The sequence below is a fragment of the Lissotriton vulgaris genome, chromosome 2_1 (assembly GCF_964263255.1).
Source record: "Lissotriton vulgaris chromosome 2_1, aLisVul1.2, whole genome shotgun sequence".
In the NCBI taxonomy this organism is placed as follows: Eukaryota; Metazoa; Chordata; class Amphibia; order Caudata; family Salamandridae; genus Lissotriton; species Lissotriton vulgaris.
The window spans coordinates 1544415882-1544434404 of record NC_141687.1 but is presented as its reverse complement, the minus strand read 5'-3'; the positions used below and the strand labels follow the sequence as shown (position 1 = coordinate 1544434404).

Here is an 18523-nt window from a genome sequence, read left to right as displayed (position 1 = left end):
ACCGAAAGGAAATCACAAGATACAGAATTGTAAATACACATGGGTGGGGAGCAAAGTAGGGAAAAAAAAACAAAAAAAATCCTCAAAATTGGAACATGAAAAGATTGGCAAGGGAGAAGAAAGCTGTCTCAAGTGCAAAATCAATTTAAAATGGCAAAAGAGAAATCTATAAAAATCTTAACATGGAATGTTAACGGGCTAAGAACAACATCACGAAGAAGAAGAATTATGGAATATCTCAAAGAAACAGAGAGCGAAGTTATTATCCTACAAGAAACCCATCTAACAAATGAGGAATGGTCTCAGTTAGCAAAAAACTTAAACTGGATTGGAGCAAGTATACATACCACGCAAGAGTGTAATATAAAAGGGGTAGTAATTATTATAAAGAAATCTCTCAAAGCCAAAGTAGAGGAGGAGAAAGTGGATAGTAAAGGTAGATGGGCAATTGCCAAAGTCAGAATTGAAGAGCACATTTTGACTATTGTGGGTTACTATGGACCTAATAGGGACGATGCGGAGCCACTCCAAAAACTCTATTCCGAGCTTTTAACATACCCAGCTCCAATTATAATGGGAGGGGACTTTAATCTGATAGGAGATCCCAAGATTGATAGATCCCCACCAATAAAGCAATGGAACTTACCAAAGATGAGGGAGTGGTTAGGTATCTATAAAAAAGACTTACTGCTTGAAGATTTGTGGAAATTAAAAGGAATAAAGAATTACCCATATACTTTCCACAATAAAAAATTAGGGCACAAATCAAGAATAGATTTCTTTTTATTAAACAAAAATTTGAGAGATAAAGTTAAAAGTATCGAACATCTACCTGCTCATCTATCGGATCATTCTGCCGTTCAATTAAATATAGCACTACCGCAACTACAAATGCCTAGCAGGTGGACAGTTGACCGTACAATATTAAGAGAAGACCAATGCGTGGAGGAACTAATATTAACTACCCAACAATATTTTCAAGATAACGCAAACAGCACAGCTAAAAACATGATATGGGACGCTTATAAAGCAGTTATCAGAGGAAAATTGCTTAGTCTAGGCGCTCACAGACACAAACAAAAAAAACAGGAAATCAAAAAATTGGAAACAGAAATCAAAGAAGATGAATTACACTTGGAGTGTGATGTTCCACTAATTCAAAAGGAAAATCTGGAAGAAAAACTTCGCAACTCAAAAGAAAACCTGACAGTTTATTTAGAGAATATAATCAAAGAGAAATGGGAGAGCAGTAAATTAGCGGACCATGAGTATGGCGAAGGCTGCGGGAAACTTCTAGCGTGGAAAATGAAAACAGATCAATCCAGAAACAATATACTAAATATATATAACCAGGATCAATCAGTTACTCTCTCAGATGATAGTGCAATTAGAACGGAATTCTTTAATTTCTTCACCTCAATATACAAGGAAGACATAAATCCTACGGAGGAAGAAATCAAAAAATATCTTGAGAAGATTCAACTTCCGTGTCTGACAGAGGAAGAAGCGGAATTGGTGAATTCCGTAATTACAGTAGAAGAAGTAAGGAGCACCATAAGTCATTTAAAGAAGGGGAAAGCTGCAGGTCCAGACGCTTTGCCCAATGAATTTTATATCGCAATGGAAGAAACATTAATCGAACCGTTAACGGAAACAATTAATAAATCATATATAGAACATGAAAGGCTTCCAGACTCATGGCACGACGCTACGATAAGTATACTATTAAAACCAGGGAAAAACCCGATGAATTGCGCTTCTTATAGACCAATATCGCTTCTAAATTGTGATTACAAGATCTTCATGAACATAATAGCGAGAAGAGTATCTAAGGTTATGGCTAAATTAATTGATACGGACCAAAAAGGTTTTATTAAGGGAGGACAGATACAAGAAATCACTCATGAGCTTATAGCAACAATTGATATAGCTACTCATGAAAATCTGCCCCTTACACTTCTTACTTATGATGCTGCTAAAGCTTTTGATCGGGTTAACTGGGCTTTTCTAACTAAATGTATAGAGAAAAGTAAATTCGGGATTAATTTTAATCACATGGTAAGGGATATATACTCAAGTCCAAGAGCAAAGGTAGCTGTTAATAACAATCTAATGGAAAATATTGAGATCCAAAGAGGCACACGTCAGGGTTGTCCCCTATCCCCTTTACTTTTTAATCTATATATTGAACCATTGGCATGTTCTATCAGAAATAATACTAACATCACACCGTTTAGATATTCACAATGGACAAGAAAAGTAGCGCTCTACGCAGACGATTTAATGGTGCTCACAGATGACTATAATAACTCTAATCAGGCAATCGAGGAAGAGATGAATAAATTTGGTAAAGTATCTGGATATCTGGTTAACATCGATAAAACCGAAATAATGAGCTGGAACTCACAATTAACTACACCACTTTTGAAGGATAAAATAAAATATTTAGGAATCATCATAACACAAGATCTTGGAAAACTAGCAGAAACAAACCTCACACGTGTCATGAATGAAACTAGAAAACTTGGTCAGGTCTACCACTAAGCTTCCTAGGCAAATCCAATATAATCAAAATGTCAATCATTCCAAAATTCACATATCTTTTCAACAATATTCCACTAGAATTTAAAAAGGAAACCCTAAAAAAGATACAAGGAGAACTAGCTAGCTTCATTTGGGCATCCAAGAGCACAAGAATCTCATGGAATAAACTTAGGAGAAAGAAGGAACAAGGGGGCATTGCAAGTCCGGATATATATGAGTATTACAGATCCTTTCAATTCAAAAACATCAGGGTCTTATTAAGAGCACATCAAGCATATCCAACACATCTGTTTCATTTGACAAAGGGGGAGGATCATTTTCTCTTCAAATTCGGCCATCCGAAATTTTTCAAAAAAGTCAAACTAAAAGTTCTGAATAATGCAGTTAAGATCTGGAACCATATAAGGGCAATCACACAGATTCCATATTATAGTAACTCATCTCCAATATGGGACTCCCCAGGCACCCCTGATTGTTTAAAAGATTCTTTATCAAAACCAATTAGACAAGCTGGAATTGAAAAATGGGGACAACTTCTATCTGGGAATTCCTTACTATCATGGGACCACTTGCAAAGAATTGCAGATCATAAAATCTCGAGGTTTAAATATTATCAATTAAGCAGCTGGGCAAGCACCATTCCAAAAGGAGAGCTAGACCCGGAAAATTTAGAATCAGAAATGATCAGCGAAACGGCAATAAAGAAAGAAGTATCAAAATGGTATTGGGCATTAATTGAGACAGGAAAAGAAGATCAAACAACTGTTGAAAAGACATGGAAGAAAGACTTACAACACGAAGTTTCAGATCTCGGCCAACTGTGGAATAAATCAGTAGAAAAATGCTGGACATGTGTAAAGGCCGCACCATTAAAAAGAAACCACCTTTTCTCCTTACATAGAGCTTACTGGACTCCTAAAAAACTGTCAAAATTCAGAGGTGCAGCAGTAAAATCATGCAGTAAATGTGGAGAGAAAAAAGCGGATGATATACATATGTTTGGTGGGTGCCCTTCGCTTATACCGTATTGGCAAGAAATTGGTAAGACCCTGACTGCAATGCTGGCAACTCCAATAACTGTGAGTACTACTTTAATTATTTTTGGGATATACCTCAATACTCAATCCAACCAGATAAGGCTAGATAAACACCAAGAAAGTCTTTTATTTGTTATGATTCTCTTAGCACGTAGAGAGATATGCATCAACTGGATAAAACCATCTCCCCCAACACATGAAAGCTGGTTAAACACTGCAATAAGAATTAGTAACCTAGATAGAAAAAGGAAACAAAACAAAAATATGAAATACTGGGAGATTTTGGAAAAGTATATCGAATCTAGACAATAACCTATCTCTCTGTACAAGAGGCCCCTGTGTTATGTCCGCTTGTTTTCCTTTTCTTTTTCCTTTTCTTTTTTCTTTTTTTTTTTTTCTTTTTTTGATTCCAATGATTAAGCGGACAATAATTCCTGGCATGACTGGAAGTCGGCTAAGTGCCTAATGGGTCAAAGATCTACCAAGACGATGGAATTATTGAATAAGATGGAGGTATGCAGTGGAGAACGGATGAAACCAAGAGCAAGGCTTGCCTTCTGTACCTCCCGTTAGACGATTAGAGGCAGCTCAAGTTAAACACTTGGCTCGTTGGACGTTGGTCTCCCAAATACCTGTCATTCTTTCCTTTAAACCGCAATATGAGGATAAGAAAAAAAAAAAAAAAAAAAAAAAAGTGTAGCTGTCGTCTGTGGCCTACTAATAAAATAGCTGGCCATTGGATACATTTCAGTTTCTTGACTCTTCGCTCTGGAATTGCAGCTAAGTGGCTTGTGTGATGGCAGGGACTTTAATGGCAATAGGTTTGTGTTGTGGCTCCAGCAAAGACGCACACATGCTTGTTAACTCTGCAGAAGAAAGCAAACAACACTCAAGAGGGATAGAAATGCATTCAGTAATCAATGGAGAGGAGCGACAATGTGTACGTGTGTCTTTGGAGAGTCCCTTCTACAAACCTTCTGTTATCCTTATGGTAAAGCGCATGGCTACTGTTCTGTGCTGGTGAAGAACATTACAGGAGAGGAACTAACACCATGTCCTAGGACTGGGTAAAAAACAAACTGCTCCATTTTTTTGCTCTAAAGTTAGATAGCAGTGGAATTCTGGAAATGCAAAGGGGATGAAAATTAAGCTTAATGGAGGAGAATTCAATTCAACAGAGAGAGGGAAGAGCATCCCTTTCCAACTGTAATGAAATAAGGATATGTCAAGACCTACAGTGAATATAATCCCTACGAATGAGGAAGGCTGCATGAAAGCCAGCTGGAGATTTCAAATGATGGGCATATCGAATAAATTAAGTTGTGGAATGAGTAAAAGTTCTGAAAATTCACTTTATTCTTTGCAATTTAGAGCCTGCCTGAGCCACATAACCGTTGCCGTATTTTATGCTCCGCAAGGTAGAATGCATAATCATAATGTAATGCAACATCATAACAAGCAAGATATTTTTATAGTGAATAGTTTTTAATTATAGTTTCATACTATGACAGTGACTGAAGGATGAAGAGTTTCAGTAAGTATTTGCTTTGTGATTTATATTTGAACACAGCGCATCACATGCATCTCCACTTGCAAAACCTGCGCGGCAGAAAGAAGCTGGGTTTGCACAAGCAGAATCAACGAGAGGGGCACCCCGATACACAGTTGGCATTATGAATTGCAATCCACTCGCTGTGTGCCACTGAGAACACGAGGGAGAGTGTGCAACCAGGGGCTCCACTTTGTTACACACAAGGGAATGCATCAACATGCACTTTAGAAGGTAGTTAATATTTGCAAGGTGGCAGCAGCTCAACGCGCTACATTGTACTGTCACGGCAATGTCCGTCACTGTAAGGGCCAGTGGTTGCAATGAAGGGACTTTGCAAATGAACAGACTGATGAAGTCAGCTTCCCTTGCAGGCCTCCACTCCTGACCGTACTGTTTTGCCAACTGAAGAGTACAAACAAAAATGCATCACAGCACGAGCACTTGGGCCCTGCTCCATAATAGTAAATCCAGTGCTGGACAAAGAGCTAACCTGGTCACCGTATTGTGACAAGCTAGTTAATACATGTAGTGAAGGTGATGGCCAATAACCTTTATTATCTATTGTCCATAAGCAACCAAAGATACCTCTGTATTGTGAGTGGGACAAAAGAACAACTCATACATTTGGGAGAGACCACAGTGGTAAATCTCCCACAGCAAACATCATTACCTCCGTCTTATTGTACTGGGCTTCAGGCAGTACCATGGATTCCCAAGCAATCGACAGGCTATACATGCAGATAACGCGCCCTCACTGCAAGACCTTCATCTGCTCTTACTAGCATTTGCATTTCAAATGCGTACCAGGACAACTCGAGACTAAATGAAGCAACCAGTGCGGACATTTTGATGTTAAATATAGTAAGATTCCAAGAAGAACTAAGTGGAAGCAAGCACTACCGGTTAATCACAGGAGGCTGAAAGTGGATGCAACTCTTGGCTTGAATATGCTCCTTTTGTTTGTGGTTAATGGTTTGGGGCACCAAACTCCTCAAAAGGGGAGGTGGAGATCAATGTACTTGCACTTCTATCTGTCCTTTCATTTTTTTTTCTACTCTACATAAGAGTGGAAGGGCATTCAGTGACATTGATTCATGTGTATTGCCTGATAGGAGGTATTTGAATAGCAGAGTCCAATAAAGGAACTGTTGTGCACTATTGGACTGGCACTATTAAAAGTGACCCTCTTCGTGGCACTTCTTTTGCCGTTACCCTATCCTTCTTTACCTCTCTCCAACTCTACCCATCCTATCTTCACCCCTCACGCAAGCCAAGCTGAACCCATATGCCTGCCTGTTAACCTACATCACATTTAACTTTCAAAACATCAAGTCAACAACCTCTCCACAAGATCAGAATGCGGTAATTCCCACATCTAAGAAAATGTGGGTTGACCTCTTCTCTTTCTGAACTAATGTTTAACCCGGGGGCCTGGGTCTCAAGCCTCCAATGAATATGCCCGACACTTCCACATGGAGTAGGAAGGGACAAAGAGGAAACCGAAAGAAATCCAAATTATGCCTCTTCGGAGAGTATTTGCCCACAGCGACACTCTCCCAAAGTGGTTGAATCAAAGGGTGAGGGACACTTAGGGTTATACGGTGGTATGCAGTTTCTGGCTGGGGTGTTGTATCCGTATGAATCATCCTGGCTGGTCCTTCAGTCAGGAAAGGTGTGGATTGATTGGGAACCCGATGGTCAAAATAGAGGAGAGAGCACACAGCTAGCAGGGGGGTACAGCCGTGTCTCTGATGGAGCACTGGATGGCTCAAAATACACTCCAGCTGAGGGAAATATGTTGAACAGTGCAGTGCTTAGGTTGTCCTATACAAGAAAGTAAAATGTGATGTTGCTGTGGTCAAAGTACTGCACTTTCTTCTCTTACCCACCACCATTCATCACCATCTTACCTAAAGAGACCTACTGCATAGTGTTTGGAACAGACACAGTGTTTCAGGTACAAATAATTCACACATAAATAAAGACAAAAAAAGGCACAGGCAGCCTGCGAAGAAACTCTGCCCCACCATCTCTTCCAGAATCCACAGACTAATTTTGAAAACCGGCAGGGCAACATTTAGGAATTCCTGACTGTGTATCCTGTCTCGAGCATCAGCTATAAACACCCCTTTGACTGGATTAAAGATGACTCGTGCGCACAAAACTGCATTACAGGGGAAAGAAATGCTGCATCACCAGCTCTGTAAACATCTCGCTATATTTCATCACTGGATTTTCACCAGGAACTATAAATATCTCGTTTATACGCGAAACACTGGACTTTGTTTGGTTTGACCATCTGCGTGGGAGCGATGGTGGGAGTTTGGGGGCAGAGTCAAGAGATGCAGTAAATGAGATGGTAATTTGATGTTGATGAGAGGCAGATTACATCTCAGCTGTAAAAAGTACGATCGAAAAAGAAACAGCGGGACAAGGCGGAAATTATACAAACATTATGAAACTATTCATGTTCTTAACTTGTACCATGATTAAAATCTTTCAAATGATAACATGACAGCTGGCCAATGAAATTGGTTTCTGAAGCACCGGAAAGGTTGCATCTAAACAGACCGCGGAGGTGTCAGTGGTCTGACCGGATGTTTAGCTTTCTGGTATGAAGGCTCGGTAAAACGTACATATTGATTTGATGAGGAACAGACAATTATCCGCTTAAGAAGCGTTGCGGCACCAACTGCCCCAAGGGAAGCAGAGGCAAACACAGGCGGAGCGGCCTGGTGACTCACACTAATAAACTACAACCCCTTATGCATTCGGAGAGGAACTCTTAGCAGGAGAAACTTTTAAATATGCCGACATTATTTTGGGGGGATGTATTTATAAAGTGCCTGCCTAGACCCATAGAGCAGTACAACGCTGTACCTAGCAAACAGAAAACACATGTCACACGAGAGAGATATTTAGGTGTGTTAACAAAGATAAAATAATGAGGTCACTGCAAGCAAAATGCAGGTGAAAGGCACCAAGAAGCATACATACAGTTAAAGGTCAACTTCTGGGTATTGTGGAAATGAGCTTGCCAAAAGAGTCCTGAATCTGAAATTCTCATGGGTCATTTTTAACCACCGCTCTCAACCTCAGTCTCCGTCCCTCAGTCTCCCTCCCGCTCTCTGTCCGTCTCCAACCCTGTATCTCCTTCTGTCTCCCTTTATGTCTGTCTCCCTCCCTCTGTCGCCCCCTTCCCTTTGTCTGTCGCCCTCCTTCATTGTGCTTATCTATAATATTGCCCCCCTCGCCTCTTTCCCTATCTTCTCTCGTCAAACATTTCTCCCTCTTTCCTCTCCTCCTCTCCGTTTGTCTCTACTCCCCACTCAGTCTCTTATTTTTCCTTTTGGCTCGGTCACTCTCTTTATCTCTCCTCTGCTCTTAAGTCTCACTTGGCCTCAACATGGAAGGTTAATTACATTTTTCCACATAAAACTTTATAAATAAATACATCATTGTCAAAATCTAATTTTTCCCCATGTTTAGTCATATTGTTCTTTAAATGTAGTTATTTCAGTCCTTAGTGTTTTTTTTCCGGAGTTTTTTCCGCTAGTAGCTGTATACAGCACTCTCCCCATTGCACAAATGGATGGAATTTCATAAGAATTGAACTTTCCATTTCAATCCGGTCTGTCACTTCACAGTTTTTAAACTAAGAATGTTGGCACTAACCCCGCTCCCCAAACGACGCCGCCACCCGCGCCCCTTAGCTTTTTATCCAATCGTTATTGCCTGCTGTGAGGGACTAAAGTTCACGTCCCCAGCCCAAGACTTGCTAATTGTGCTGCTCGAAAACATCAGCAGCTCCCCAAGGACTCAATGTCATCTCCTGAGGCCTGGGTGGGAGGAGATGCTCCATGCTGTGTCTCCTCTGCTGGCCCATTGTCATACTGCCCATGACAATGGAACGGCTGACTCTGTGACCTGCTGAGAGTCACACTCAGGCTGGAGCAGCCTTTCAGGTGTTGCCCCAGCAGGAAAGTCGGCCCAGGTATGTGGGCCCATCCTCTAGAACCGGGCCTGGATCCGATCCATGGGGGGGCAAGCAACCCCTCCTATACCCCCCTTAAACCCCACCCCCCCTGCGGACGCCATGAATGGAATGTATTCTTAATCAAACTGCACTGTACCCGATATTACCTCACTAATTGTCGATCAACGTATTAGGCTAAACATTCCTCGTGACAAAGATGCATCTACTCTACGGTCACCCACTGAGGAGCGTAGGCAGCAACTAATCCTTACAACCCACAGAAGCACCAGGTAACCACCGCCGTCACCATGACACAGAAACACAATGTAACCACTGACAAAGCCACACAGACCAAGAGTGGGACAAAACACGCGGGCTCGTTTTAAAAAGATGCTTCTGGCCACAGAACAGGAAGAGCCAGTCGAGAGGAGATCTCTCGAGTCGCCTGGCTGCTATATCCAGCCCCTTCAGCCACGGCTCACAGGCCGGCTTGGAGCAGACCTTTAGTTAAAAAAAACAATACACAGTCTCCATGAAAATGTGCATGACCTGTTATTCTTGGGCTGTGCGTTTCTGCAGGCATGCAACTCTTCTTCTGCAAGTCAGAATGTGTTGGATTATGTGGGGATTCACTTCGCGCTTTCCGCACCCCTGGCAGGGTTTAATGCCCGTTTTGAGTATGTACTCTATATGTATCATATATGTAGCGAGTCATAACCCCAACAAGGCAACAGACCGCTGCTGTTTCCATTGGGTTCCACAGAGCCTTTGGCGTGCACTGGCTGTAAGGGAGACAGTTGGCCTAAATGTGAGAAAACGTGGATGAAATGTGTGAGGTCAATGAGCTGAGTGGTGTGGTTTATTCGAATGGTTGTTGTGGTTGGTGTAAGAACAGATGCAAGTAGGTATGCTGGTACTTATCTTCATGTGGGTTGTTTTGGGGAGGAGTAGCCACTGACTGTGTTTACTCCCTATGGGTACCCTATGCTGGGCCACTAGAGGATTCTCCATCTCAGTAGTTACCACCCATTCATTGTGCGTTAGGCAATGGTTAATTGAAATAGGTAGGCTACTTCAATAAACGACAGAAACTCGAATAGGGGGCTAGAATCAAGGAAGACAACAGCAAAACACACAAAAATACATTTGGTGTTTATGATTTTGACAATTTAACCTAGCTTTTTTTGCTACCTAGAGGGGACTGAATGTGTTTCTTAGGTTTTATTTTGCTACCGTTTGAGTTGCAAAAGTACTAAAGAACCATGGGCAAAGAGTACTCGGTTTCTTATTGCACGCCATGTTGTGTGCAAAACACGCGTCTGAAAAAACAGAAAATGAATATCTACACACTGTTGTGAAAATATACAACAAATACATTTGAAGTAACCAGAAAAAAAAGAGAGCACAGATATTGTGAAAAATGAATGAGTTCATTGTGCGATTAAGAGTCCATCTGACGTGATCTGCTGAAGTAAAAGTTTGCAGGGTTTCCTCTGTCAGGCATGCTATGAAAGCCAAACAGCCAATTATTGCAGACGCCTTCACCAATCATGGCCACTGGGCCGACTGGCTTGTCTTAAATATTGCATACCAATGACTGAGGAAATGCCATACTAATGGTGTAACTGCTGCTGAACCCAACATTTCATGCATACCTTTACCAATCAAAGACCATGCCATTTTGCATTCCAGTCTCTGCGTTAATAATATAGCCAATAACTGTATAATTCTTAATAATAGTTATACATTAAAGTTTCACCTAAAAAAACCCTTATTAAAAATCCACTTATGACATGGGATGACTTGAAATTATACTACTGCTCTTAAGGAATATTTGGAATGATAGACAGTATATGTGGATAATGTCTATATTTGTCAACTTTGGAAAGCCCACGCTGTGTACTTTCCCTGTCTACATGTGGCACAGTTTGCAACTGCCCAGGAAATGCACTGGGATACAGGGCTTATTATTTTCAACAGCAAAGGCTCATTTTTGGGGTTGAAATGGAAGTTTCCCCAAGACGAAGTTGGGTGTAATCTGGTTTTAAAACAGAGTTTTGAAATGCTCTACGTATAATATTACGTATTAATCACTTCTCATTTAAGTCTCAAAAGTGTCTAATTTGTAACTAATGTACTACTGTTCAGTCCTTTTTCTCCATTTTCTTTCCTTTTTTTCTAATTTCCTTAGTTATTATGCATATATTTGTTTGCATGCCTTCCGTTTATGTTCTGAATTATTCATAGTCCTACATGTATAATTCCACAAGTTATGTTCTACTTTATTTCTATTTTAAAGCATACTATTTTTTTTAACAAAATGTTTATCTTATATATAACTGATCAATAAGGTGTTTGTAAAACTTAAAATAGTAAAACAAAGTTAACAAATGCTCCATTGCCAGCCTGTTGTCCCACCTCCACAGACCCTGTGCACAGGTGGGGGTGGCCATGCCAGTTGTACTCACCCAGGCGGGCAGGTGCTGGCTGCCGATCTGCTTGCAGATGGTTTCCTTCTCTTGCTCCAGCAGCTCGTAGGCCGCAGTCAGGCGGTTCAGCTTGCTGCCCTTGTTCTTCTTAAACCACATCCAGAGAAGGAGGCCGAGCAGCACCCAGCTGACGCCCAGGCCCAGGTATCCGCACAGGTAGACGGGGATGAGGTAGAAGACGGCCCTGCACAGGTAGGACATCATCTCCAGGAGCAGCAGGTTCACGGCCGTGGGGGAGAACTCCTTCTCCTGGGATTGCTCGGCCTCCGGGGTCCCCCCTCTCTGCTGCCGCCTCTGGGGGCCCGGATCCCTGTTAGCTGCCCTTCCCTGCTCCCCCATGCTGCTGCTAGAGCTCAGGCGAGGGTGGTCGGTAAGAACAAGAACCAGGCCAGGTGTAAATTGATACTAGTATAGCGCACTACTCACCCGCAAGGGTCTCAAGGCGCTGGTCAAGGTGAGGTCTTGATGAAGGAGCTACAAACTCTTAAGAAGAACAGTGGAGATGAGGACCAGGGGCCGAGTTCAGGATCCACGCTCAGAGATGCCCTGAGGAGATCTGGGCGAGGGGTGTGGGGGCTGTCAGCGAAATCAGCAGGTACCCTAGACAGCGCCTAGAGAACGAGGGCTCAAAAACCAGACACGAACGCCTCGGGTGCGAGTGTGAAGAAGAGGCCCGACTGACAGCACTTTTTTTTATTACTTCAGGTAACAGAGGGTCGGACACAGCCACAAGCCACAGTCCTGGTAAGAGGGTCCGACTCTCAGCTGCACAACTCCCAGCCCGGATACCAACCAGGCTGGGACAGAGCACCCCCCGTGCGGGCAGAAGACGCAGCTACTGCCACTCCGACGGGTCAGCAGAGGGCGAGGCGCAGGCACCCACCTCCTTGTCCGGGCAGCGAGGCTCGGGTTCACTATTCCCTGCCCGGGTTCAGCCAGGGACAGGTACAACGCTCCCTGGAACGACTCCCGCGGTGCAGAACTAAGTCCCAGTCAGAGGCGTGCGACGGTCCAAGCGGGGCAAGGCCACCCCGGGGGCTTCTGTTGCACAAGCCTGGTGCAGGGGTGGGCGGGCGGCGGGCAGTGTGTGATCACTGCTCCAGGTGTGCGCCGTGCAGTGCCGCTCTCGGCGGTGTCTCGGGGCCGGCGGCGCTCTCCCTCTCTGAGCTGCCCGGCCGGGGCTGCGCAGTTTTATTCCTCTCCTGCCGGTGTCTCATCCCGCGCCCGCCATGGCATTAGCAGCAGCCGAGGCCGTGAGTCTATCGATAGGTATGTGTGTCTACCTCCGGACAGGCGGACAAGGAGGCGGGGCCGAGGTGAAGAGGAGCCCGGGCGTCCACGCCCCTCCCATGGGGGACAGCCCTCGCTCTGAGGCGACTCAGGGCGCGCAGGGAGCGGGTCCACCACAGCTCCAGGGGCCACGGAGACGCGCCCGAGGCAAGGGTGAGAGACCCGGGCACAGCCAAGTCAGGAAAGGAGGCGGGAGTTGGCGTTCATTTGCGTCCCCACGCCGGTGCACCTACCACCGTCCCCCATCTCAAACCGGGACAGCAGCACATCACCAGGAACCCTTGGATGATATTACCACACCCGGCCTCATCTAGGCCAGGCACAGCCGGCGACTACGAAACTCTGGTAATTAGGGCACTGCCCATCGGGACCGCACCCACACTCAGCGGGCCCTGCCGCTCAGGAGCCTCAAAACTCTTGTAATTAGAGCACTCCCTCACGTGGACACGCCCGGCCGGCCACGCCCCGCGAGGAGGGCGTGTCCGCTCGTGGGAGCTCGTCCAAGGCCATCCTCAGCACGCCCTCCTCCGCCCCAGGGCTCCCGAGCGAGAGTGCTCGGCGGTCCACGCAGAGGCTGCGCTGCCGTGTGCAGGCGGGTCTGCCCGGGCAAGAGCAGCACTGTCATTGGAACAAGCGTTTGCAATGCAATCTGTCTTGCATTAGTGAAAGATAGAGCTATTGGCGTTGTAAAAGAGTCAATGACAATGCATTTTAGTTATTTTTTTTGTTTTCATTGGAGGATTATTTGATCTATTTAAAGAGATAGGAAGGAAAGAGGATGGAGATAAAACAGTGGAAAAGCAGGTCTTAAAAAGAGCATAGAGAAAGAAACAGGAAGTGCAGGTTGATAGAAGAAAGAGGGATAAGGTGAAATCAAGACTGGGTACCTTCCCTTGCGGGACCATATACATATTTCGGCATGCAAGACAATATCCTGGGTGCTAAAACGTCTAGTGTTACTTCTGTAAGGTAGTGGTGGGAAGGTCAACATGCAGGCTAGACTAAAAGAACCTGTGTCCACAAGTCAATCAATCAATCAATCAAGGCATTTGTTTAGCGCGCTACTCACCCGGAGGGTCTCAAGGCACTTGGTAAGTAAGTAAGTTTTGTGAACCCCTTGGCCGCAGCGGTAATTCCACCGCGGCGCTGGGGGGGGGGAGGGGAGGTCATGCGGCGCTGGCCTCCTTGTGACGGAACCACTCCGTCACGAGCCACGGGTGCGCTGTGCTCATGACGGAGTGGTTCCGTTGCTAGAGCGCGCAGTTTTCCCCAGGTCACCCGGGATACCAATTCTCTAACACGCACTGGGCCCTCGGCGTGAAGAACACATTAATTTCGTTTGGGTGAAAACTGGGTGAGGATTTCTCCTCCTGCACGCTGCTAGGAGTAATCAAGTTTGGATTTACCTCTGCTTACCATGCACCCGACTTACCACGGGCGCAATTCCTTGACGGACCTGGAGCTGTTAAGAAAAAGTAGACAGGCCTAACATCCAATACACCTTAAAATCCTTAAAATACTTTCCACAGTTTTGTAAAATGACCACAGACACCTGATTAAGTTCAAGTTTTTATATAAGATTTCAAAGTGAAGAAGCCAAAATAATAAGCGATACACAGAGTAATATATCAAACATCAAAATCAGTACCAAAAGGTAACTTTGCACAAAAAATATGACCATTTAGAGTATATGGGAAACTACAGGGAGAAGTTTTAGCACGTACTATTCACTGCAACGTTATACTAGAACATAGGAATGGGATGGGACTTAGAACATGTACTTAACCTAAGTGTTCAGAATATTCTTGCTAAGCTCACTGCAAACCACTAAAGGAAAGGGAAAAACGGGAACATGCTATGGTTTATAAAATCAATGAATTTCTAAAGGAGAGGGGGAGAGAAGGAACCAACTAAAATTCAGGCACATATAAGTTCAATGGCAATAAGGCAATAACACAGGTAAGAATGCTTTAACAGATCAGGGAGAGAGAGAGAGAGAGAAAAGAGATACGCAAACCCACAATCTATATTTACCTAATTTAGATTGAAGACCAACCCTGGCCACGGGTCAGTTGGGAAGACGGGGACAGGGACCCTCAGAAAAGGAATGCCAGACTGTGAGCAGGTACAGCTCACGGAGAATAAGGACAGGATACCCCTCAGGTTCGGATCAAGGACTGGGCCTCCCAGGGTACGACCAACACCCACAGCTTCGGACAGCAACGCCTGCGTTACCCCCTCCTGCAAGTAATCCGCCAGAAACCCTGATTGGATTTTCGAATTCCCCAGCAAAGTGCTTCGCCAGCACTTAGGATTTTCCACCCCTTAGGAGATTGTGGAAAGTATGGACAAAGTGCTCCGCAGCACTTTCAGAATGAGCACCTATTGAGATCGTAGGGTCAGTGACAGGTCTGCTACTCGGACAAGTCGGACAATTTTCCTAAGCTAAACTAGGGTAGTTATACAGTTTGGGGACCCTTAGACCACCCATAAATGTTGCAAGTGACAGTTTCCCACATTGTGATTGGTCAGGAGAGGTGGTGCGGTCTTTACCACCTCCTAGAATTCAGTTTCACATGATTAAATATGCAATTTTGAATACCCGCCCCTCAGGTTCACGTTCCCATGCATAGAATACAACAGTACAGGACAGTTTTCAATATGTAGCAACAGTATTGCTTCTTTCAAGGTGAGACTCCGTACTCCCAGCGGTGTTCCCAGGCGCATTGTGCTTCAGGAGCCAGCTGGCTAGGTTTAGCTTCTGCGCAGTTGGAACTTTCTCTGGTCAGGTGACGGTGCCCAGCAGAGCCTCAAGCATGGCTCCGCTCATGAATACCCAGCCCACAAAGACGCGGTACATGAAAAGTAAGCGAAGACAAATTAGAATCATACATAAAAAATGATCGCACTGTATACCATGATAAAGGAAAACCAACCCTTACTTTTATAATAACTATAGCATTAAGGATTAATGCGAAAGAATAGATAGGCTAAAAGCTGCTGCAGTAAGCAGAGAGCGTGGTGAGAGACAAGCGGCCATATTTAGCATCAATGCGCATGAGCACAGAATCCCTCCAGAATGCGAATGCGTCACATCACATGGGTATGACCGACGCATGCGCAGACTGAATTTGCGGCAAAGCAGCCATTTTCAGTGCAAGCTTCGTTAGTACGTGAAAAGACAAACAAGCAAGCATCCTAGGGACACCCGCGTGTGGGGGAAAACACTTTACAAATGACGAACAATGGTGTTAATATTATTATGCAATTATAGACAAGGGTTTTGCATACGAGCAAGGCGCTATGCGTGCGAATCCTTGCTCCATCAATCCCCTCTTTGATGATATTTACTATCATCACTACATGAAGGAAACAGATGCCAACTTTTCTCATTCATTCATATCGTCCATTTCGATTTCAATAAACTTATTGTTTAGTTTTCTTTCAGCTTCCCTATGAGAGTGGTGATTTTTCGCCTTTTTATAAATTGCACTCTTCAGCTCTTCTAATTCTAGCTCATCAATGTTTCTTTTCACCCCCCTCGGATTTACTGTATATTTCTTTTTACACTTCTGACATTTGCAGCAGATAAAAATGATCAATACAATCACACCTATTATGACTATTGGCATCAGTATTTTCCACAAAATATTTCTACCTAGATTAGTAAACCAACTACCTATAGAGGAGAGACCTCCAGTCAGTCTCGTCCAGGCACTGTCAACCTCCAATGGTTTGAGTTCTCTTTCCAAATTAGTTATGTTCTTCACATATTGTTTTAATTCGATACTTTTGTCCGGAATGTAGGTGCAACAATGTTGCGCTTTCAGCATTCTACAGACTCCGCCCTCTTTTGCTAATAGGGTGTCAAGGGCAAGACGGTTTTGTAAAACCATTGATCTGATCGCAACCATTTCAGTATTGACCAGCAGGAAACCAGCAGCAGTGTCCGTTGATAACCGGTCCACTACTGTAGACAGTTTGCAGATTCTATGGGTGTTCAGAACTACCCCCATTCCAGGTATCAGTGCACTGAAGATATCACCTACAATTTCGCCTACACTTTCGCGTCTACTACGCACTAAGCCATTAGTTTCATCATCGCTTCCAGCTGCATTATTCACATGGTATATTTTCGGGAAAACAATGCCAAAGTAGCAGCTTCCATACCAGTGATCCGGCAATTTGAAATAAGCCTTGTTCCCACATATATAATATATTCCGGGAAACACAGGTTCTGACCCGTTTTTGAAACCCCAACCTCCAATTACCTTATAATTATGTTCACACTCGCTGGAACCGATGAATACATTGTTATAGTACTCTGTCTTTTCCCTATGGATACAAAGTTTCCCCTTTCTTTCAAAATCCAGCAACAAGGCAGGACTGGCTTCGCCTTCTGAGGTGTTGTCCATGTGCTCAGCCCACCTAGGGATTCTATCCTTCTCGTCATTTGCCTTCTTCTGAAACTTTTCTCTCCTTCTGTCTGCCATCTTTATAAACATCTTTTCCTGCTCTTGCAGTGAACAGGTCAGATTGTCTTCTCTTGCTTGATCTAAGTCTATGTTACCTATAGTCAGGAAATATTCTCCCATATAGCGGGTCACATCACTTGTAGTATGTACACGGTTCAAATGTCCTCTAACAGGAAGTTCAGAAAATACTACGTCATCGTTTGAATAATAGTACTGCAAGGTGCTTCTATAGAACAAGCTAGCTAATATACTACAGGAGATTCCATAGGTCAAAGGTAGATGGTGGTATGTCACGCCTTCAGCCACTGAAGTTGGCAGCTTCATGCAGACATAACAGTCCTCTATTTCCATAGCTTCTACATAATGCACTAACAAGTTAGCAAAAACATTTAAATGCGTCCTGTTCTTCATTCTGTGAAAATGTAGTCCATCCTCATCTGGTGCTTCTAAATTAGGTCGTGTGTGTGTCAGTCCTACTCTTTTGTCGCGTCTTTCTAGTCTACGTGGTGTTTCTGCAGTCTGTACAACCCCTACATCTACTGCTTCGGGTTCAGTAGGGGACAAGTTAGGATTCTTACTTATCATAAAAGGTAGACAAACTGTTAGTCCTATCCACATTACTATTAGCATAGCTACACTACACAAGCATATCTTACAACAGGTTTTGAGACACCCACAGCGGGATCTCCCAGAGACACTCGGATCAGACATTTTAGCTTACAGGTGGCTTTTGCTACCCCTCTTCGTTTCTTTGCACCAAAGGCTCACTTCAGGGCTCACTTAAGGAGGGTCTTCGTCCGAACTCCGATCAGCAATGGACTCGTTGTCACTGTTGCCACTGTGGTGAGGCTCGTCAATCTCTTCCAACACAAAGTACGTCCACTCAGGGCTCCGATACAGTCGGTTCTGTTTCTTTATTCTGTCGCTCTTTCTCAGCGATTTGCCTTGGGCTGCATTCCTTTCACTTAAAGCCCTTTTTCGGTCTTTATCGTTTTCTTCGACTGTCTTTAGTCTGAGCCTTAGTCTTTTGACGTATCGAGGTGTACTTCTTCCTCCGTGCCTCCCAGTGGTTGAGGAGACTTCTCCTTCTTCGTGCACTCTTTTCACTTTTTGTTGTGGCACTTCTGATTCCCTGCCTGTCTGACTAGTTCCAGGTCTTT

The 18523-nt window shown here is 44.0% G+C and overlaps 1 protein-coding gene across 1 annotated transcript in view; it reads right to left on the bottom strand.

Moving 5' to 3' along the window:
* Positions 1-13239, bottom strand: part of ESYT3 (extended synaptotagmin 3) — a 280270-nt gene extending 267031 nt beyond the window's left edge. The window contains exon 1 of the mRNA XM_086957414.1: positions 11578-13239. Within this exon, the coding sequence (XP_086813540.1) occupies positions 11578-11937 (360 nt within the window). The 5' untranslated portion in view covers positions 11938-13239. The remainder of the gene's footprint in view (positions 1-11577) is intronic.
* Positions 13240-18523: the final 5284 nt, after the last annotated feature.